This window comes from Centroberyx affinis, unplaced genomic scaffold (assembly GCF_046629955.1).
Source record: "Centroberyx affinis isolate AG114_WGS23_722 - 3 ecotype Tasmania unplaced genomic scaffold, CSIRO-AGI_Caff_v1 ptg003654l_1, whole genome shotgun sequence".
Classification (NCBI taxonomy): domain Eukaryota; kingdom Metazoa; phylum Chordata; class Actinopteri; order Beryciformes; family Berycidae; genus Centroberyx; species Centroberyx affinis.
The window spans coordinates 79,780-103,084 of NW_027281558.1; the positions used below are offsets into that span (position 1 = coordinate 79,780).

At 42.3% G+C, this 23,305-nt stretch overlaps 1 protein-coding gene across 2 annotated transcripts; it reads right to left on the reverse strand.

Annotated features, from left to right (window-relative positions):
• Positions 1 to 632: 632 nt before the first annotated feature.
• LOC139661925 (CD9 antigen) lies at positions 633 to 10,321 on the reverse strand. 2 transcript variants are annotated; one of them, XM_071540510.1, is made up of 9 exons: positions 10,220 to 10,321; positions 9,806 to 9,919; positions 8,767 to 8,872; positions 8,519 to 8,616; positions 6,042 to 6,116; positions 5,748 to 5,849; positions 5,402 to 5,497; positions 4,962 to 5,045; positions 633 to 1,883 (listed from the first exon to the last, which is right to left on the reverse strand). In XM_071540510.1, the coding sequence occupies exons 2-9, from the start codon at positions 9,869 to 9,871 to the stop codon at positions 1,794 to 1,796; spliced, it is 717 nt and encodes a 238-aa protein (XP_071396611.1). In that variant the 5' UTR covers positions 9,872 to 9,919; positions 10,220 to 10,321; the 3' UTR covers positions 633 to 1,793. The 2 variants fall into 2 exon arrangements, with proteins under 2 accessions (XP_071396611.1, XP_071396610.1); XM_071540509.1 differs by having other exon boundaries at positions 633 to 4,006.
• Positions 10,322 to 23,305: the final 12,984 nt, after the last annotated feature.

Genomic DNA, 23,305 nt, shown 5'->3' on the forward strand with positions numbered 1-23,305 from the left:
AACCCAAAAAGAAACTATTGTCCTTGCTTACATGAATCATACAAATCTCAGTCAGTCCTAAATCTTGGGGCCTGGACTGCAAAGGTCAGATCATAGTACTTGGGGTTCTTACTTTTCTTCACCGTTACGTTGACTTCTTTTTTTTCCCCTAGGTCCCGAGAGTGACGTATGAGCAATGAAATAAAGACACCCCTACACAACTGATGTCTTGTTTTTCTCAGTCATTTTGTGAAAATAAAGACATGAATCATGGTGAGGGAGGGGAAAAGCTCTTTGGAATATTTATTTCTTTAACAGCAAACTTCAAATTAGTGCAATGTTATAGTCAGTAGTACAGAGTGAGTAGGCATATTATTTGAAAAAGGACATGCAATTAATACATGGCAAAATCAAAAGGATCTCCCAGGCATTTATTTTTTCAAACAAGACACTTGCTAAGTCCTTTTACTTTGGTCACTGATGAAGCTTTCATACAGACTACAGAACAAGAACCTGAGGGAAGAAAAGGTTGAAGTAGAATGCACATTAATGGCTAGCGGTTCTCTTCAGTACCAAACTGGTTTTTACGGGAAGGCAGCACTTATGCTTCACAGCTGTAAAGCACTTCCAATGAAGTGTTTATACAATCAATGTTCAACAGTCTCAGTCGTAACTCCTTGACTGGGGAAAGCCTGCAGAATATTATTCTCAGAATCAAGGAGGCCCTTGACTTTATTCTCTGGCCAGTGCGTGTGGCATGGCTCTTACTCATGCTGGACATGCATCTTGAATAAACAATTTAAATGGAAATGTTTTTTTTGTTTGTTTGTTTTTTTCAAAATTGTGTTTGAAATGGGTGCAAGACAAAATGTAACAAACCTTGTACCATTCAAACTATTATACAATTACAAATTACCATCTCTGCATTCTAAAAATTAATGTTTGTGAAGCAACTGACAAAAAGAGAAGCTAACATTCCAGTGTCTTACCTAGAAAGTTAAGTAACAGCGTGACATTGTTAATAGCTTGACAAGTTAATGGCTGGTGTAATGGGCAGTGTGTAGATGGTAATTTGGGATGACACTAACAATATGTGATGGCCCCCATTGCAGGCTGTCAACATCGTAATTTGACTTAACACAGTAAGGTTATGTATGACTCAACAGTATACACCAAATATTTAGAGAAAAAACGGTCCCTTTTCCATATGTACGTGCAAATGGCATTTAACTGTTCCACAAAGCGGCAATAGACTACGAGCACTAAACGTGAGTAACAGTGTTAAAGAGATGCTGTGAAAAATCTGCAATATCCACACTTGGATGGATGGGCTGCTGTCATCAGAGCTCACTGATAGCAGGCCCATAATGATCTAGAGGCCTGTCAGGCGAGTACACAAACACTGCCTGTTGTGACACTCTCCAGCAACATGAATAATAGCTAATTATGAGCAACATCCATTTCACTGAGAGTCACTAAAAGATTATTTAAAGAAAAAAAAAAAATATTGATGGTCACTGACAGTTCTGAATGAAACGAGTATTTGGACCTCAGTTTAGTCAAACAAGAAATGACAAAGTACAACTTTTTCACAATGAGTCAAATTATTAGTCTAACAGAATGACTTAGGATAAAAAAAACTTTTAAAATAAAACTTTTAAAAAACACTTCTGGGTTGAGAGTAAAATGTATGATCAGTATTTTGCACACAGACAAAGATCTGTAAACATGTTGATACTGGCTTAGCCCGAATTCCAGCGATGGTCTTTGTTGATGGGGCAGAGGAGTGCAGGGACGAACAGAGAATTCCCTTCTTAGTACACTGTCCTATAGTACGCAGTGATCGCTTGCTGGCCTCTCTTGATCTGTTTCATGAGGACAATGGTGCACACCAGGGCAGTCATCTATCATGCAGACACAGAAGGAGGAGGGCAAGCAAAGCAAAAGTTAAGCAGAAAATAGGGATGAGACAAAGAGTTGTGATGTTAACAACCCGCACCTCCGTTTACACCTCTGGGATTAAACCAGCCGCAGAATGAGGAAGTGTGAGAGAGCGATTGAGCTGTGCGTTTCCCTGCCACCACTCTCAATGCTACTGCACTCTGCCACAGAGAAGCTTGTGTGACATGGAAAAAGAGAAAATATATTCTGTGAGGAATCTAGAAAATCCACCTTACACTGTTAGATATCAATTTGTTATTTTGTGATGAAGTGTTGTAATTGGCTTTTTTGGTGTGCCTACTTTCCCTCAACTGATTTCCTACGTTTCCCAGAATGACTTGCAACAACCCCTAGAGAAGCAGTTCTCATTCATGGATGAACTTTTTTCCTCAGCTTACACTGGTGAATACATTTTCTTGGTGGGCCCATTTCCAACAAATTCGACTCTTACAACATTGCTTTTGCGAGATAGTGAAATAAATATGAATACCGAAATTAAAATGGCCCAACCTACATGTGATAATCCGCTTACAATTAAGGTTCAGGCCTATATCCTCAGATATAAGCCTTAGCTGAATCATCATGTTTTCGACCTGATCTGTGGAGGACAGCAGTATGCCTCACGGTGTCCAGTCTGCTGGAAATTCATTGGAAGAAGAAGAATCCCTTACGCTCTTATGTTTTTTAAAGTTTTCTCAATGATGTCATATTCTGCGCGTGATCACAGGTACCATCCACCCAAATTGAAAAAAAGATTTTGTGGAGTACCAACAGAAAAGGAGGAGATAGTGGGGGAAGGGAGGAATGCTTTTTTGGAGTTTTGGGATGCACCCAATGTATCATTGTTGAACATCGGTACAAAATGATGAGTCTCGTCCCTCCTAACCTCCGTTTATCTAAGAGATAGCAACACCTGTACATTTGAACTCCTCCACACTAACACTTCAGCCTTAGAAAAGAAAGAATGACTCTTGTGCTCGTAATATATCAGCTATATCAAAAGGCATCTTGAGCTATGTAATCTTTAAATGGTATAGCAAACTGGGTGACAGTCCTGTGCTAAGCACCCATAGTCTCCAAACTGACTAATATACAGCTATAAGGTCAAAGGTACAAAATGAATCACAATGCGGTTGGCGGCTGGTGGGTGGCTGGGCTGGGGGGTGGGGGGGGGGTTTCATTTGGTTTCCTGTTGGCTGATATTAGCTAACCCGCCAGCTACGGGTGGCTGCATTACTGTCATTGGAGCTCAGCACAGCAAGAGAGAACTGTTCGCTTTAGGGGTTAGCTGCAGGACTGAGGATGATTAATGAGTTCAGGCACAGGCCATATATCTAAATGTAAAGAATTACTAAGAACTAATGTCTCACTGAATGCTTCACTTGCGAGGATGTGAGCAGAGGTGCCAAATTTCCAGGAGCCAGATTGAGAATAGGAATGGTCTTTGGCCATGTAGGCTTTTGTGGTTTTAGGGTATAGAAACCTAATTAGCCAAAGATTAGTTACTGATTGATAAACTGTTTTATTTTATCACTTTTTAATTTTATTAAATACTTTTGAATTCCCCAAATTGGTTGTTTTGCCTGGTTAAAAAAAATCTATACTATCAAACTCCATTGTAGCTGTGCAGAAAATATCTTGATGTGAAGTCACGTCATCTACATTGGCCAGTTATCCACAAGAAAAATGGATTTTTACTTTAAAGGGAGCAGAGGACACCCTGCAGTGACCAGGATACGAGGACTTGAGCATGTTAAGCAGTGAACACAAAGGATAAAAACAGATTCCTATTCCCTATGCCAGGAGATTGTGAAATGGAGTCAAGATAGCATGACAGCGGTAGTGAGAAGTGACAGACAAGAGTGGACTAAGCCTCAGCCACAGGGATATTAGCCACAGTGAGGGGAGTGAAGACCACTGGGTCTTGGTCGGGACAGGGGTAGGAGGTGGAGATTATTCCATGCTGAGGATAGGGGTACTGGTTGGACAGAGCAGGGGTGGGGGGAGTCAGGATGATGTACTGAGGAGATGCGACGGAAAGACGGATCTTTCTACTGAGGTTCGTGCTGCAAACCAGAGCTATGATCTATAGGGAGCCATTAGACAGATTGGAGGAAGGAAGGAGTAGAAAAGAATGGGATTTCAAAAGCAGGGGATGAGGAGTGTTGGGTTCAAAGAAACAGAGGGAGGTACAGGGAATTATTAAAACATAGTCATTACCTTTTTACAAGACAAAACAGCAAAAGACAAAATAAATTAAGTTTGTCTTTTATTTGTGTTAGCTTATCTAAAGTCTACATTCTGCTACCATGTTCTCCTCCTCTAACCATAGTTCTTCCAGTAGTGCAGAATCTATTTCATAGATGTGGCACAGATGTTTGCAACAAGATTGCAGTCTCATTTTTTCCACCCCCGAAGCAGCTCTGTTTCCCCCCCTATCAGTCAATCTGTGGCCCGAGTAGTGTGTTTTGGCTGTAATCAGATGTAAATGAAGTGCAGAATAGTTGTATGTATAGCATGGGGTCATGCTGTGTTGTATGCAGTGTAATGTGTATGTGCAGTACAGTATAAAGTACTCCTAGTACTCTGAAATTACCACCTGCAAAGGGCCAAATACCACTAAAACGTGTCTCTTCGATTACAATTGAATGCCACGATCTTATACAGCTTTTGGTCTTTGCCTGTTTTCAAACTTTGTCCCTACTGGCCACCTATGGTGCACTCTCTCTGACCATAGGCCAATCAAAGCAAAACAAAAACAAAGGCTCCATATCAAACAGGCTCCTGATTGGCTGCATTAGCATCTAAATTTCTGTTCTCTTGTAATTTTGTTGCATTCCATGATGAATTACAATCTTAATCCATTGTAGAAGTGAGTGAGCAAGTTTTAAATTAACATATTAATTATTTTTTCTGGTAAAGTTTTTTGTTGCCAGGTAATTTTTTTTCGGTTTACCAGCCCCTGGTAGCCAAAAGGTTAATTTCAGACACTGTTTGTATGTGTACAATAATGTACTGCAGTGTGCGATGCAGTTGCCTACCAGAAGAGCTCCAGTTCCGACGAAGATGCCCATCACCAGAGGTGCTTTTCTCTCAAACACATTTGCAATGATTCCAGGGCAGTTCTGTACAGAGACCAAGACAGGAGGAGAAATCGTAAGGGCACATGGGGAAATATACGTCTGCTCCATCATGTAGCTAACCAAATGTCCACAAGATATACAAGTTCCATTTCATCTTAGCCTGGTTTCACAAAGTGGCCAAACATAGAAACACTCATCTAGAAGCACTCATCTGGCCTGCATGTATTTATTCTTAGTTTAAAACACAGGTCATCCTACCCTACATGAATACAGGTAATAATTAAACATGAGATGACTTCAAAACGTTGAGTTATTTTACACATATTTAAAACTATTAGGGCGTAATTATCAATTAGCGACTTTCATCAGCATGGCTCCAAACCTTAGCACCTACTTACAGGCATGGCGATGTGCTCAAAGAACCCGTCTGGTTTGGGGCACGTATGTTTAGCAAGCTCCACCAACACCACCCCCGACACGCCACAGCAGTGGAGCTACAGAGTGGGGGAGGAGGAGGAGGAGGAGGAGGAGGAGAGAGATGAAGGGAGATAGGCAGCCTCAAAAATCAATGAACAATAAAAAAATGCCATATCTGACATGTCACATTATAATATAATAAACTGTATTTAAATAGCACTTGTCTAAAAGCAGATTTCACCAAGTATACAACCACATCAACCATTGTTTTGAGTTAAATTGTGCATTGCATGAAGGTGGAGGGGAATGATCAGAATTTGTGCTTACCATGTTGTGGATGAATGTGAGAATGGCGCCAATGGCTGGGTCTCCGTTCGTTACATACAGAGCATACAGGCTAGCGTAGAACTCTGTAATGTTCAGCCCCACCTAAACAGTGAAAAATACAAGACAATACTCAGATCAGAAATATGATTTTTTTTTTACATTTCATATAGTAACTTTTCACAAGTGACTGTAGTACAGTGTTGTTCTGTACACATCATCATCAATTTTATTCATCCCATTTACTGTTAGCCCCCCCCCCCCCCCCCCTTCATTCTTTCCCATCTTCCCTCTTACCTCATCGCTCCTGCTATAGGCGAGAACTCCAACTGCGATTTCAGCGCCAGCCAGAAGGGCCAGAAGAACGGAGAACTGAAAGGAAGAGGTAAACAATCCGAATAACTCACAGGAACAGGTAAACAAACAGGATGACACTACTCACACAAATGTGCGCAAACATTAAATGCTACAAGGGAGATTTTAACACTTCAGCATCTACAAAGGTTGAGTACAAAGTATCCTAAAATGCAGTTTGGGTGGAAAATGTAATCTGTTCACTTCACAGGCCACTGAAGCATTTAACTGCTAAAACTACTCTTGATTCATAGCGCAATAATTAATGAGACTCAGAGACAGAGAGATTTTTTTGACATGGTCAGGGTGATACTCCTCATAAATCATGGATGGAGAGAGTGGGTGCCGGCAGCTTCTTGGCACATTACTATGAGTCATAATAACTACGATTTTACTCCCTTTGTTAGTTGCCTGCAGCTTGAAAGCAGTTTTATATTCACATGGCTGTCTAGTCTTGGAAAAAATAATGGGATTTGCTAATGGCCGGGTGATAGATGTTGTGAGGCCCTCTCAGAATACAATGCATTGAGGCGTGCAGGAGGTGCAATGTATTACTGTGCAAAATGCTCTGGACTGCATTACATTTCTGTGGTGCAAATCAGAGCATTGTAACATGAATTCACCTGCATGATGTGAAGTGCAAATGCTGTACAGTTGAGGAATGGTAATAGCAGTGAATCAGGAAAAGCCTGGGTCGGGCCCAGTCACAAAAACCTTGACCAAAGATGTGTCATACCCTGTTACTTCCCACAGTAAACTATCTCTCCCTATCTTAAGCCTTTGAGCTACCTAAGTCTTAAGGAATGCCTTTGGACTTTCCCACACAGAGACCGAGGCGAGGCTCTCTAGCCTCTTGAGGGTTTAGAGGTATAACAGGAAACTACGGTTAAACATGAAACAGGAAGAAAAAGGTTGAAAAACCACAGGCATTTTAGCAACATCAGTGCATGTGTTTCATTGTGTGACATTTTTAAGGCTGTTTCTTTGATTGTTTCTTATGCCCACTTTGTTGTGGATATAAAATCACATGCCGGGCTTTACCTTTGTGCACACGAGGGCATAAAACCTGCCGCGGACAGAAAAGATGATAAATTGAAACAAGGGTGTGCTGGGTGCCAAATAAAGACAAAAGGTCAAAGTTGCAGAATCCCCATGATCTAGGGACCTGACCAGAGGTAGAGCTAAGAGTAACATTCCACACCCTCCACCCACGTCGATTCAATTTCCAGCTGTGCATTGCGGATGCTGCTGAACATCCGACCGAGGCTGTTTCAATACTTTGTGGTTACAAAATGGTTTCAGGAAGTAGCAATTAAAACCTTTCACTGACATCTCTAATGCCACTTAGAAATTAGTTTCAGCCAAATTGAATACCAGTTTCTTAATAAAAAAAAAAAAAGGTCTGAAACTATATTGAAGACTCAATCCACTTTTAATGACCACTGAGACTATATTATATTCAAGAAGAAAACATCTAAGACCTTTTAAGCCCTTGAATATATCAGTTCTGTTTAAGACTCTTTAAGACCCTTTAAGGATTTGCAGACACTTTTTTGGGCAGTGCTCAAATTGAAATAAGTTTATAGCTTTTCTGTTTTTTAGTGTTAAGTTAGGTTTTGTTTTTTTGAATTGCCACATTCCAGGAGTGTTGGATTCACCCACGTCGCCTACGTCTGTCCACTTGAAACCACTGCTACGTACCGCTTGGCCTTACATGTAGTACACCAGTAAATGGCCTTACAGGTGTTCCAGTAAATCTTTTCAACTGTTTGATACCTGAGCCTCTGACTGGTCTGTTACCTGTGGAGGCAGAGGCTTATCTAGTAAGCGATACCTCTAGTGCGGCTGAAGACGGCCTTCAGGCATTTAGCTAACGCTCGTATCCGGAGCAACTTTTGAGAGTGCATTAGTAGCATAAGCTTCGATTCCCCTGTCACTGAAAATTGCAAGCACTCAAAATTAAGAGAAGGGCAAAGCTCAGGGCCTTAGTGCCCTTACAATATTCCTGTGACCAGAACAATCCTGTTAAGAGTGAGTGCTACGACAAGAAATAGAAGAGCTAAGGAAAGAGAAATAAGCAAATTTTTTTTATCATCCTGTCCTCCTAAGGTGAGCTATATTTCATTCCAATATACTGTACATGTCTCAGAGTAATAGAAATGCTGTCACATTCTCTATTGCTATTAATCCTTTTACTCGGCCTACATATACTCCACATCCATATTCTGGAATCAACGCCTTCGCTTGATTCCTCAGATCTCTTCACATGATGTCCCAGTTAGAGGCAAAGCCCATTTCACTCTTAACCAATATGTAGTTGGTACTCAACCAGTACTAACACACGTAATGTAGGCCTTCGCAACAGCAGCTGCAGCTCTGGTTTACAAGGAAAGTTACGTAAAGGGAATAACTTCTCTCACCACTTTCAGAGCACATCTGTTCTCATTGCAGGCACCGTAGTCCCCAAAGGCAACCACAATCAGCATCACTGAACCGAGAGTAATCAGCACAGTCACACCTGATGGAGAAGGAGAAAGAGGGTAGAGAGAGGGAGCGGGGGAGAGAGAGAGAGTTTTTGGTAATGTCTTGAGTCTGTATTAGAAGCACAGGCCTTTTTTCTTGTATTTTCTGGAGAAAAGAGAGAAAGTTGTGTAAAAGAGGAACTCACCGACAACAAATGCACTTGTGTTGAGGGCCTCTAGTTCAAAGATGCCTCTCGTGTCATTGCTGAACCTCAGCCACAAGCCGAGTCCCAAAAAGGCCAACCCCACCACCTGTCAAACAGGAAATAAAACCACATTCTAACTATTTGGTAACACAGATTCACATCCTCTAAATCTAACTGATCCAAGTGTTGTGTTTCCAGGGAAAGCTGAAGATGAACTGAGAAATACATCATTCACACCATGTAGAACTGACATGGCGCATGGCATGCTGATGTACTGACATGTGGCGTGCAACTATCTTCCAACAGAGAACAAAGTGCAATAAATAGACCCATTGTGGGACAGCTAGGTAAACAAGAAACAAGACAACTGAATGTGTTTGACCAGAGGAATTCCTGTCAAACAATGTAAATACACACAACAACATGCAACGCAACAGATGCATTAGAAAAAGAAAACAGGCAACAGATGCATTAGAAAAAGAAAACAGGTTAAAATCAGGTTACTTAGTAGGCCTACAAAGAGGAATGGATGATTTTGCCCTGACAAAACATTCAGGGTTTTTTTTTTTTGTTTTTTTTTTTGGTAGTGTGTTAGGCAATCTGTGTGTATGTCACATCGTGGTTAAGCAGGGTTAGCTTGTAACGTTACTGGCTTGTGGCCCACCTCAAAGTGAAACCAAGGTGAAACAAAGGCAGCATGAGCTGAAACGAAAGTTATCATGGAAATTCAAGGCAGATCAATCCGTGCCTCTATCCACACATCAGAACTGCACAATTTGACGTTCCAGCTGGATTGCACTGTAACAACTTTTAATGTCAGCTATAGAGAAACTTCAACTTCAACAAATTGGCTATTTTTTTTTTTTTTTTTTTTTTTTTTACAAAGACGTTTTCAGTCAAATCATAAGAAGGTGTGATGTGATGCTCTTAGTTGAACTCTAAATTTCTCAGACAAAAAACAGAGACCTTCTTAGCACCCCAACCAAACCAAATGCCCATACAACACAGTATCATACAACAGAGTCTTTAGAATACTTACCGCAAAGATGATGTTGAAAATGATGAGGATATATTTGCACACCAGACCACATCCGTCCACTGCCATGATGACTGACGGTGTGTTTTGTTGCACGCAGGAAGGCACTGACAAAGTCTGCAAGGTTTGGAAAACGAATCTCCTTATCAATTTAGTAGGCCTGTTCTGTGGGATATGTATATTTAGCTACAAATTGTCGACAAATATAATGACCTCTTAGCTTTGTGAATTAAGTTATTTGCGGTAAATGTTTATTAACGAAAGAATAATTCGCAAATTAACTAAAATGTAAGACGTTTCAACGTTTTTACAGTCCTCATTAAGTCGTTCTCAGTTACGCAGATAGCATCATAGCCTCATATGATAGCACTTCACAGAGAATTTTGTGCAAATTAAATAATAAAAAAAAACCAATACCTGTAATTGTTTTGATGTTCTTGATCTATTCCTTCCTCTGGCAGACCGCGAACAGAAGAAAACACCTTCAGACACAGTATAAATACCACGATATGTTGCGACGGAACTCCAAAACAGTCCGACGTTGCGCCACGCCCCGCCTCTTTTATCCCACTGAGTAATTTGATTGGCTTTGAGGTTTGGACTGACACGAGGCAGCACCTATGAGGAGAGGAGGGGCGGTGGTGGCGTAGGCTTCAAGATGAGGGTTATCGAGGAGAAATGAAACTTAGAAAATGGTTTACTAACGTATGGCTGTTTCCAGTAAATTACCCAAATCTTGGCATTGATACATATTAGTCTTGGTTAACTTTTATTACGGTCTGATGTAGAAATAGCACAGGCCCACATAACAAATGTAAGGCTAAGATTGTTATACTAGTGTACCTCACCATCATTGTGTACTCACTTAAAACAACCGGTTGGATTGTGCACTTCTGAATCTCGTTTGTTGTGTCGTGTGCTGTTATGTGTGCACATAGTACGATGTTGTGTAATTGTAATGATGTATAATGTAGGGTATTTTTTTTTATTTCTGTACTTCATATTAACTTATGCAAGATATTTTAGATAGTTGTAGTCTATTTAAAAGCCCAACTAGGGACTAGGGTTGGAAATTAGCAGTAACTACAAACTCCATATTTCAATAGTGAAGTGTGATTATGTTAACTGCACTGTCCCTATCAAATAAACTACTAAGTAAATAAGTAAACCTGTGTTTATTTTTGTGATTATGAGTCACACATTAGTTGCTAGTTGCCAGTTTTGATTTCTCATTCTGAAACTTAAATCAGTCTGAGAACAAAGAAGGGACAGGAAATGATGCAGTACTCTAACCCTCTCTTTCTCTCACAAACACACACACACACACCACATAAAAGAATCCAGAGGTCCATAATTCAGCAGGGGGCTGGGGCACACGCGCAATACAAAGAACATTCAACTGTAAACAGGATGCACAGGTTTTTATTCTGAGCCGGTGTCTTTAGGACTCGCACCTTGATGTAAATTCATGGCCTTGGTTGGTTTGCATACTGTCACTGTCAACTCAACCTAGGATGATGCACATAAATGATAAGGTCATATGATAGGGAATATACAAATATGTTTAATCTGATGACAGCACTACATGCTATAAATTCAACATGCTCTTGTTCTCATTCTCTTGTTAAGGTCATATAGGGAATATACAAATATGTATCTACCCTCTCTAAATCTGATTTAATCTGTTGACAAGTAAAAATGCTTTGCACTACTTGCAAAGCACAGTACCTCCACGCTATAAATAACTCTCATTGAATAAACCATGTGGGAGTATAACAATTGCCTGGCATGTTTTCCTATCTTCTCTACAGACACCAGGCAGAACTGGTATATTTTCTCTGCCATAGTAATCAATAGCTTTTCATGACCTTTCATGGGGGGCTGCGGCTGTCACATCTCAGACATTAAGTCATTAAATAAATATACAAATGTTATATCAAAGTATAAACTATGGTATAAAATAATTTATGAATCAAAATTGCACATTTTGCTACTTGCCAGTGTCAGGCCACACTATATGCAGTGTATATTCTTTTGTAATGGAACAACTGATGACTTCTGTGTTTCTGTTACTCCAAAGGTTACGTCGATGAGTTGATGGACCTCATCTTTGATCAGGTCTTCCAGGACCCTGCACCTTATGTGAGCCAGGTTTTGAAGATCCCCGTCCCAGAAGACCCGTGCACCCAGTCTGACAGGCCAGCCAAGGAGGACGTCATTGCAGCCACGTGTCTCGGTTCAATCAAGAGGCAGTCTGAACCCGACGCAGCTGGCAGCATCATGGAGCTCACAACATGCACAGCACCACACACACTGGTATCAATACTCTGACCCTGCGACCTAGAAAGCCCCAGCACTAGCTGACAAAGGATCTGTAGGCTAGACACTGAGAAGAGGGTACACACACTGTCAATATATTTCATTTGAATACTTAGTCTCTTCTTTTGTTGTTTTGGTTATCTGGCATGAGATCAGGTTGTAGTTGGGTGTTTTCCACGAATACATAACAGATAACTAAAAACATCAAATTATAAATCATTTTGGTGATTGATACTGCACTATTTTACACACTCTACACTGCTATAATGCTACGGTGGAACACTCCCCTGTGTACACTCACAGATGTAGACTTTGTAACATAACAGCAGCCCATTACGGTCCTGCATAAGCAGTGTTATGTTTCTACATGTGCCTTTTTTATTCCTTTTCTAAAATAAAATAATTTTATTCTGTATGAACAGTCAGTGTTGTGGTTACTTATTGGTTTCACATTTAATTTACATGGGTGTGTAAAGGGAAAAACATATATAATCCCACACAAAGTGTCTAATTTAGTGTAGTTTAGTTTAGTTTAGTTTAGTTTAGTTTTATTTTGCACAATTTAAAAAAATACACAAATGACAAAGATAACAAAAATAATGTACAGTGCAGGGAGAGGCAGAAAACCCAGTGGGCTTATTTGAAGCCTCCACCTAAAAAAATGTAAAATTTCACAATGTTATAGAGAACACAAAAATAACATACAGAAAATAATATGACTACATAAAAGTGATGGCAAACTAATACAAACAAAATATATATAAGCAACAACAACAATAACAATAATAATATCAAAATTAAAGGCAAAAAATGTGAGTGTTTGATATGTATGAGTGAGTATGGGTGTGTGTGTGTGTGTGTGTGCATGTGTGTGCGTGCATATGTGCACACGTGTGTATATGTGTGTGTGCATGCATGCATGTGTATGTGTGAGTGCATGTGTATGTCTGTGAGAGGGATATTGGTTTATACACCTGTATTGACTCCTGAGCAATAGTAATGATACATGTCACTATGAGTGAAACAAATTGATACATGGATGCATGGACAACAATACATGGGGAAAAGCAGTTACAAAATAGCAGTTAAATGGTCTTTTAAGCATCTTTTGTAACATTTTATAGAGGAACAGTTTTTTGCCAAGTGGGAAAAGCCATTCCATAATTTGGTACCCCTAAATCTTATCGAAAATTGACCTCTGCAAGTGAGAAATTTAGGAGGATGAAGATCTGAAGATTGACGAGTTGAGTATGAATGGACCTGTGAATTTGCTTTAAAGTAAGTCTTGAACTGCTCAGGAATATTCCCTTCACTTGAATGTATCTTATAAATCAAAACACATATTTGAGAAATATTGATGTCATAAATAGTAAGAATCTGGAGTTTCTGAAATAGAGGAGCAGATGAGATGTATGACTCTGATCGGGTTGCAATCCTAACAAAACGTTTCCGGAGGACCAACATTTTGTGGAGAGTAGTAGGAAAAGTACTCGCCCAAACTATATTACAATATGAAAGATAGGGATAAATTAGACTATAATAAAGAGTAAGGAGACAGTTTGTGGTGGAAAGATGACTAACCCTCCTTATTATACCAATAGATTTATTTATTTTTCTGCTAACCCAGTCAGTTTGTTCTCTCCAACTCAAACTCTCATCAACAATAATTCCCAGGAATCTTGTAGTTGACACTTGAGGCATCTCAACAGATTCAATTGTAATTTTAGATAAATCCTTAGAGTATGATTTTTTGCCACTAAAAATGATAAAGTTAGATTTTTTTTATATTCAAAGACAGTTTATTTAATCTGAACCAGTAGGCAGTTAAACCAACATTGGCATCCTTAATCAGTGAATTGAAATTTGAATGAGAGAGAACTAGGGTTGTGTCATCTGCAAACATTATTGGAGAAAGAATATTTGAGACATTAGACAAATCATTAATATAGATAAGGAACAATAATGGTCCAAGAATGGACTCCTGTGGAACCCCACAGAGTAGACTGGCTTTTTTCGAGTAGCAACCTTTAACACAAACAAACTGTCTTCTGTTGGAGACATCATTTTTTAACCATGTATACGTACACTTATATGGTGCTTTATTACATTTCAATGACTGAAATGTAATAAAGCACCATGCAAGTGTAGACAGTGTGTTGGATTATATTACTTATTCAGTAACTTTTGTCCTATGCCCCTGTCACTAAAAGACTTTTAGGTGTGCTAAAGTTTTTTCTACATGGATGTGTAATAAAGTAGAACAGCACAGTTATTTTACTCAAATGTATTGTCATGTAAAGTATTATCCAAAGTCACATGTTCAAATCAATTCATGCACAGAATGCATAAAAGAAACTTACTGCTCTATACCTCTAAGCTGTAAGGGCCCGTAGTCTGCTTTATAAATGTTCATTGCATTCTGTAGTTAGAACACATTCAAACATACAGGCTCCAGACCAGGATGATCAACATGCATGTAGGTGGATCCTGAAGCTGCTTCATTCTTCTGGTAACCGAAGGAATGAGAAAGGGTAACTGTTACTGAATTTTGCAAGCTTTATAAGAACATTACACTGACAATGACGTTTATCTATATTATATGTTTATTATTTAGCACAGACAATTTAGAGTAGATTTGAGTACTGTATAAACTAACGTAGGCCTACAGGACAAACAATAAAGGTGTCAACTCTAAAAGAGGTAAGATGTCATGTACAGGGGGAATGACCAGCAGGCCTCCATGAGATGCAGTTTTTGAATATTTCAGCTATAGTTCTAAAACTGTTGAGCTAGCGTTATAGCTGAAGAATACTGGCATAAATTACAACAGTCATATGTCCAAATGGTAGACAGCATGGGACATAACCATATGTTTGCCGGTGTCATGACTATATTTGTATCCCCTGAAGATGGGTTCTTCTTTTGCGTCTTCACATCAATTTGATGTATTTGAACGTAATAACTACATAATGTCTGGTGTGGATTTGTTTCCTATCGCTAGCCAGTACAACGGCAATTGTAAGACACTTCATGGAACAACATTACAGCAGCTACCCAAGTAGCCAGCTAAAAGCTACCGACACCTACTGTGTTGACGAGCTTACTAGACAGCCTCAAACCACCGGCACCGGTGAACGTCAGGCTAAAAATTAATCAAACAAACCATACGGTATAGTTACAGTGCGAGACACTCCGGCAGGTAACGTTAGATATCGTTTTTATGGGATACAAATTTGTCCGCTACGGCTATCCAGAAAGAGAACATAGCCGACGCAACCACATACACACGCACTGTGAGAAAGTACAAACAACACACTGAAATTTCAACCTACCAGTCAGAGACATCCTACTGTAACCGTCTGTAAAACTTCGGCAGTTGCCTCCTCTTGTTCGGTTGACAGATTCCGCCTCAAATATGTATGGCTTTACATGTTCTGTTACGGAGTTTTCTTCTACAAGGAGCTGCCATGTTGGTTTTGGAGTTTTTCCGCGTCTGCACCCTTCCCCCCCCTCACCCAGCCGATCAGGCGGCCAATCAGAGCAGCGCCTCATTATCCTGGCATCCCCGCCCACTCAGAACAGCGCATAGTTAATGAGGGGAGAAACAGAGAGGCTGGAGAGGCCCCACAGAGCCTGGATTTGTGTGTTTTTTTTGCAAAAGAATTAATAACCTTATTTTAAAGAGCACTGAGAAATGTTTTAAACAGCTAAAAAGAGCATAATATGGGACCTTTAAGCGGCAGCAGAGCAACAGCTCCTGCCTGCTCCTGCAACCTCTGTCAGGGAGAGCAGGCGGCCGGGGGGAGTGATGTGACCTCCCTGCCGCCCGTCATTGCAGGTTCAGCGGGTGGCAGAGGGACAGGTAGCAGGGGAGAGACAGGGGTTGATAGAGTGAGTCACACAGAGGGAAGGAGAGAGCACACACACACGCGCACACACACACACACACACACACACACACACACACACACAATCTGACACAGTCACACACATTGGCAGTCGGCCTAAAGTGACAGCAATCATCTGTTGTGAGCCAGTCAGGTGAAGTGAAGAGTCAGTGGAGGTGTTATCACAGGTGTGTGTGTGTGTGTGTGTGTGTGTGTGTGTGTGTGTGTGTGTGTGTAAAAGAGACACAATATTTCTTTCTTTGATGTATTCCTCCTCTTTGAGTTATTGCAACTTCACCACTATAAACCATTCCACAGAATAGCAGCAGTATTTGATTAGTGTTGCATTTGTATGAATTATATGACAATAAATTCACCATAGACTTTACTGATTTATTGTTTTTTTCTGTCAGGATGAAAATGTTTCCCTTAAGAAGCTCTGTTGTTACATCTCCACCAGGGGGCGCAATATCATTAAAAACATGACTATACTGTACATCATTCCCTCAAAATAACCAACCTCTGAGCCTGCCAGCCTGCTGCTCTTTTGCTTTATTTTTATCAACTGTTTTATTTCCTTCCTTGACACTGTTGGCTACCCAGATCTTTTCTTTGATTTTCGAGGCTACTTGCCCTTACTGCAAAAACACATTTTACATACTTGAATATAAAAATATGAACAGAATATGCTTCGAGATATGCTGCAGAATTGTCCAAACATTTTTTTTGTAGCCTACATGTACATTCGCAATACATTTCAGACACTGTAAATAGATTTTGTTCCTACGCGCATGTGGAATATATAAATTATTAGGGACATCTTCCTGATATTGAGTAGCAGCCCTTTTTGCAAAATTCACATCTCAGTTTTCTCAAAGCTTTAAAATCCTTCTCTAACCTGTCTGCTTCTGTTCATCCACATCTCCTTTTTTGACTGATTTTGTTTCAATAAGGGAAATCAATAAGGGATAATGGCTTTTAATGGATTCACCTCATCAGCGTATTTCATGTAAAGAGTTAAATGTCCCCTAATATTTGTGCATTCAGTGTATATCTGCAGGTATATCCAAATATATAGGATATTTTGGCCATTCAAAATAGGCTATATTTGAATGTCACGCACATGTACAAATCCAGTTGTGGACAGTTTTTGTATATTTTTAAACACGTCTGAACACATTCTGAAACAAATGTGTTTTTTTCCGTATGGGTGCGAATCAGTTTATTTCAAATAATGCTTGGATTAACCCTCTAGTTAAAGTCCCAGCATCTGCATGGATCCTACCATCCTGCTTAATTAAAAAATTGCAAATCTTTTGACATGGTTGTGAATAGCAAAATAGTGCTACATGTATTTTCACATGAGAATAACTGAGGATAGAGGAGAGTAGGGAAGCTGTGGAGGTGGGAGGGGGCAGGAAAAGAGGGAGGCAGAGGAAACGCAGACCTGGGGCCAGCCCATTTCACACCACTGTCTTCTCTATGCGCGTAGTGCGACTGTAAACAAATCTGACCGTGGATCAGTGCACTCGGGCTCCTTCCACACTACGAGTTACACCAACTGGGACTCAGACCAGAGGAAATCGTGTTCGTCGCCAGCCAGCGGTCCGCAAGCCAAGACACATCCATACCAGACCACGGCGAGGGAAAGGACGGTGTGATAAGAAGGGGCTAAAATCAAGGAGAAGGCTGGTAAGAACACCAGAGAGGCTTAATGCACAAACAGCTTTAGCGGAGAAAGCAGAGAGGATTGGTTTGCCCCGCGCAAGGAGAAGTAATACCCGTAGCTAATTTCCAACATTTTCTATTATTGGCAGCGAGAGTGTGCTCACCGAGCCACATTTATAAAGAGAGCTAGCGGAATGTGTTGCTAGCAAGCTAGCTAACGTTAGCTAGCTAATTAGCTTGTCAGGCATCCAAGATTTGGACTTGTGTCCTTTATTGAAATAGGTTACGGTTTAACGTCGTTTTATTTTTTGGGAAAAAGCCATACTTCATGTGCTTTGTGCAGAAGCCTCGCAGGGTCATAATGTTCTGTCTCGAATAGCTAACGCTAAGTTAGACAATAAACATTACAAGCTGCCAGTATTGATGAATTGCTAAAGATCAGTTCAACATTATTAGCCGTCTACGCGTCCTGGGAAAAGCCAAATCCATTGTGAATTTCGAGCTGTGGACAAATCAAAAGGAGAAGGAAAAGGTGAAAACAGAGACTTTCGAGTGGTGACTGTCTGCCGTCCAATGTTAATGTCGACCGACGTTGCATCCATAATGCTACCCGTTACTCGGGGAATAATGGACCGGGAAAGAGACATTGATACAGCAGCCGGACCCCTTGCAAACGCAACCGGGGGTCCAGCGGCTGTCCGGGGGATGAAACGAGGAGACCCGGAGCCCGACGCTCAGACAGCCCCTGCTCTGACCGACTTAACCGGGGCGGAGTGCAAACGACCAAGGATAGACGGGACCGGGGCTGTTGTTGGTGACATTGGACAGGTAAGGAATAGAATGTAAACAAATGTAGCATCCATTCTCAGCTGATCATTTTATGTTTTCATCAGCGCTCCATGTTTGCAACATTGTAACAAACTCTCATCTTCCCCCCTCCTCCTTCAGTAAAAGCTTTTGTTCCACGAGCCTCAATAAGGAATGATGATGTTTTGACAGGGCCCTTTCTCTCATCAACAACATAATCATGCATCATTGCAGCAAATTGAAAAACATTTAATTAAAGATGAATATAAGCTAGTTGGATCACAAAAAAAAGTGTGCAGAGAGTAAATGTGCGTTGCTGAGAGCCTGTAGCTGTGCTCGTGCTGCATGGTGAGGGAGCATGACCATACCAAGCCAGACAAAGGTAATATGATACAGGCTCCATTGCAATGACAGACAGCAGCACAGCAAAGATCAGACCAATTCATCATGCCTGTCTCGTGGAAAATACACCACTGCTTTATCGCACATTGCAAGGCACACTCATATTTTTTTTTGTGTGCGCATGGATGAAATTAGTCTGACCTGTGATGATAATTTGCAGTGAGGCACCATATCAAATCCTACTACACACCGCATGTGCCATTAATCTCACCATGCCCCCCCTGATTGTCGCTAGGTGTTAAAAGCGGAGAGGCAGACAGGGATTGGGGGAGGGGTCACCACAGTGAAAGACAAAGAACGGAGCCTTTTGGTGTAGGCTGAAGGAGAAAGGGGGATCAGGGGGCCCTCCTTATACGGGTCTCCCCCTCTTTCATGACTCGACTGCTGAGACAGCAAAGCAACGACAGCCGTAGCTCTCTCTGCTGGGCAAATCTGTGTGTATTACAGTAAACCAGGGCACTACAGACACACAGGCTGCACTTCTCTCGCCTGCTCTCCCTGTTTCTCTTACTATTTCTCTTGCTCTCGCTCCCTCCCTCCATCTCTCTCTCTCTCATACACACACACTACACATCATTCTTACTCCCACACACATACACTTTGAAGTATCCATAATCCAATAGCGCAAAGGAACATTTTAGCTGACGTCCAGTGTTTTATTCCGAGGCAACAGCAGTAACAGTAGGCAGAGGGGCAGGCGGACATGGTTCCGGGTCATCTGCAGGTAATTGAATCCCAGGGAACGGGTAAAATACTTCAATTGGCTGTGCAGCTGACCTACTGCAATGACAAATGGGGTCCGTGTAATGCCATGATGCTCGGCCAGCTTCACAGAGGATGGATGCTGATGATGGGGAAAGGTTATACGCCGCCGGCACAGATGATGTGACAATGAGCAGCGTGGCATTGGGAGGATTCTTGCTGCCCATCAGTTGTATTGATCGCCGAGCACTGGGGGTCAGGCTGGAAATACGCCCACGGGATGGAGTGAGGGAGAGACGGAAAGGGGGGGGGGGGGGTGGATGGATAGGGGGAGAGAGAGAAGGATGGATGGAGGGAAGGAGGGAGGAAGAGATAAGGGGGGTGGAGGACAAAGAGAGACAGAAAACAGTGGGGGTTGAATGCACAGAAAATGGGGGGGGGGTGATGAAGAGGAACAGATGGATGGAGAAAGGTAGCGATAGAAAGAAAGAGGTTGTTGGGCGGAAGGAGAGAAAGAGAAAGAATGGTTGGATGGATAGAGGTAGGCAGAAAGAAAGGGGGAAGGATAGATGGAGGTAGGCAGAAAGAAACGGGGGAAGGATGGATAGAGGTAGCAGAAAGAAAGTGGGGGGGGGGGGGTATGGAGGCAAGGAGAGAGAGAGGACGGAAAGGAAATCAGAGGCATTAGTTAGATCCCGCCCGGGACCATGATAAGGAATGAGAGGGAAGTGATGGATGGGAGGAATGACATGATCAGTTGAGGAGAGAGAGAGAAGGGGGAGGATAGGCTATGAATGAAGATGAGTAGATGAATAAAGCGGCCCACTTTATGCACAGGGTAAATAAATAGAAAATGACATTGAGGGTCTGTGCCGGCAAGTCGCTCGGGTACGAGGATGGCACTCTGCTCTGTAGCCGACCGCGTGCTCGGGATGAGGAGGATGAGGTCAGCGGATGCTCCTGCAACTGAATGCACCCGACAATTACCATAGTATTCCCACTGAAAGCGCGGGGTAGTAGATTGCTGACCTTCCAGGCTGACTGTAAATCAGGACTGTAATAATAAATGAGAGTGCAGCAGACTGCCTCCTCTCTCTTTTGTTGCTCCTGCCCTCCTCCCCCGCTCCCACTCCCCCAAACCGCAAGCCTCTTCGCATCCCCCTTCTTTTTCCCCCCGCTCCCCTCTAGCTGTCCTCTGGTTTCTCCCCCTCCTGTCTCCCCCTGTGTTGTCACCCCCCCCCCCCTCCCCCCCTCCCTCCCAGGCATATTTCCAGATTGCTAATTGACTCCTGGTTCACAGGCTCTCAGTGTGCCGGGGAGGCAGCTCGCCCCGCCCGGCCCCCCCCTTCACTCTTCCTCTCTGTTGTCCCATCTCCCTCTGCCATCTTTCATTATCTCTCCCTCTCTCAATCCCTCTCCCATCACTCAAATCTCTGAAATATCTATCACTTTTCCCCTCTACATCCGTCTTGCCTCTGCTCTCCTCTCAAGCTCTCTTATGTTTGTTTTGCTCATCATTCCCTTCATCTCTCATCCCTCTTTTCTTCTATCTATTTTTTAATTTATTTTCCACTTTGTTGGCACTATTGATGCCTCCCCTCGAGGCAGTGCTGTGGTCCACTCAGATGCAGTGGAAGTACAGTTCTCTCTCTCTCTCTCTCTCCCTCTCTCTCTCCCTCTCTCTCTCTCTCTCTCTCGGAGAGCCGATTTGTCCTATCGTTGGCAGTAAAGAGGCTTTGTGTCGCGCTAACGAGATCAAAGCTCATTTAGGAGAGGGCATTAACCAGACTGATCGCTTTAACGGGCCAGAGCAAAGGGAGGGGGCCAGCCGAGGGGGGGAGACGATATGAATGGACAGATCGCCAAGATAGGTTATTACCAGTAGAGAACAGTTTTGGTTTGGGAACGGTCACCACAAGCAGTATTCATTACATTGAGCGTTCCTTGTTACTGTAGAACAAGGGCACTTAAACTTTTTTTTCTGCCCAGGAGCCAAATGAGACATTTAGCCTCTTGTATTGGTAGCCGGACTAATGAAAACATATTGCCGCCAAAAGTCAGCCTCTGGCCATTAGTCTAAGAAACCAGGCATTAGGGAAACTCTGGAGATCCTTCTGGGTTTTCCTTTGGTGCTGGAGGTAAATTGCACGCAATATTCAAAAGAGTTTTTGCTTAAAGTGTATAGAAGTTTAATTCTAATAGATGCAAACAGAGGCGGGCCAAAAAAAAAAAACAGGCTAGTGCTACACACTCATTCATCGTAGATTCCCATCCACACTGCACATTTTTAAATCCTCAGTGAACCAAATCTAAACATATCTGTAATTTTGTAATCTTGGCCATTTTGACGTATATATTTGGCTGTCTCTGCTATCAACAGGATGTAAAATAGCAAGATAACATGCTACTGCCTGTTTCCACTAATAACGCCAGCAGACCTAAAGAAAGAGCAGGAGCATGGCTCGCATAAGTACTAGCCCTGCAAGTGCCTAGATGGCCTATGTGTAACTATAGCCTATTAGTCTAAGTGTTCCTAAGAAGTCAGAAGTCTAAATAATTCACTGAAAAGAAGAAATGTCCAAAAGGGGAACAGTATTACACAGTAGCTACGGTGATAGTTCAGGTTTTGTGTTCAGGTTGCGGTGCTGTGTGTGAGTATGTGTTACAGTGGGTCGTGCACCGCCCCTCCGGTCTCGCTTCACGCTCCCCCCCCCCCCGCTGTTTAATGATTGCTGTTAAACTTTGAGCCGGAGCACAGCGGAGTCACCCTTGACTTTTGAACCGGCAGCGATAAGCTCGGAATTCTCCAGACCAAGTTGCTTAACTCATTTGTTTTTTTTCTGCCTGTTTTTCTCTCTCTCTCTCTCTCTCTCTCTCTCTCTCGGTCCTTATTCTCGTCAAGCAGACACAGGTCTCCGCTCCTTAACATGACACTTGCATGTTAACTCTCCCTGTATGATGTTGTCATCATGTCGACCCCCCCCCCCCCCGCCACGCCACGCCTGGCTCCTCCCCAAGGCTGCCCCCAAACTGTCATATGTACTCCCATCTCCGCCCACACACAAACACAGAGTGAAATGTCAATTCATCCCCTCTTTCTACCCCTCCTTTTGGTCCTCTCTGCCCCTCCTTCCATCTCCACCATATAGACTGCCCCCCCCTAGCAGCCCCCCCAATTACCCCCCTCCACTCCTCCCTCTACCCCCCCTCCTCTTTCACCATCTGTTGACCTCATGTCATTTTGCCTTCCCTCTCCACCGCTGCTCCCCCGCCCCTCCCCCCCCCCCTTTCTAGCCATTTGCTCCACCAACTCCCCAACTTCTTTACTTCTCCTAAAATAGCAAGTTGGAAAGAGAGAGAAAATAAACAAGAGAGACGCCCTTTAGTTTTGCCCGCCAGAGAGAGTGTGTGTGTTTGTGTGTGTTTGTGTGTGTGTGTGTGTGATCCCTGCCAGTGCAGCCTGAAGCCCTCTCAGTCATCCAGCCGGCGCCTTCAAAGGCAGCCCAGACCCAGACCCACCTCGCTCGGTAACTGTATGGAATTAACTTAATGGAAACCTGTGAAATTACAGTATGGAAACCCAGCTTTCGCCCTGTAGAGGCCCATTTATTTGAAAGCCATTGCAGGCATAAATGCGGGCACCTGATGTATACTTTTACCCAGACAGGCATGTAATGTATACTTGGCAACAGCGCCATATGGCAAGGGAGAGTGTGTA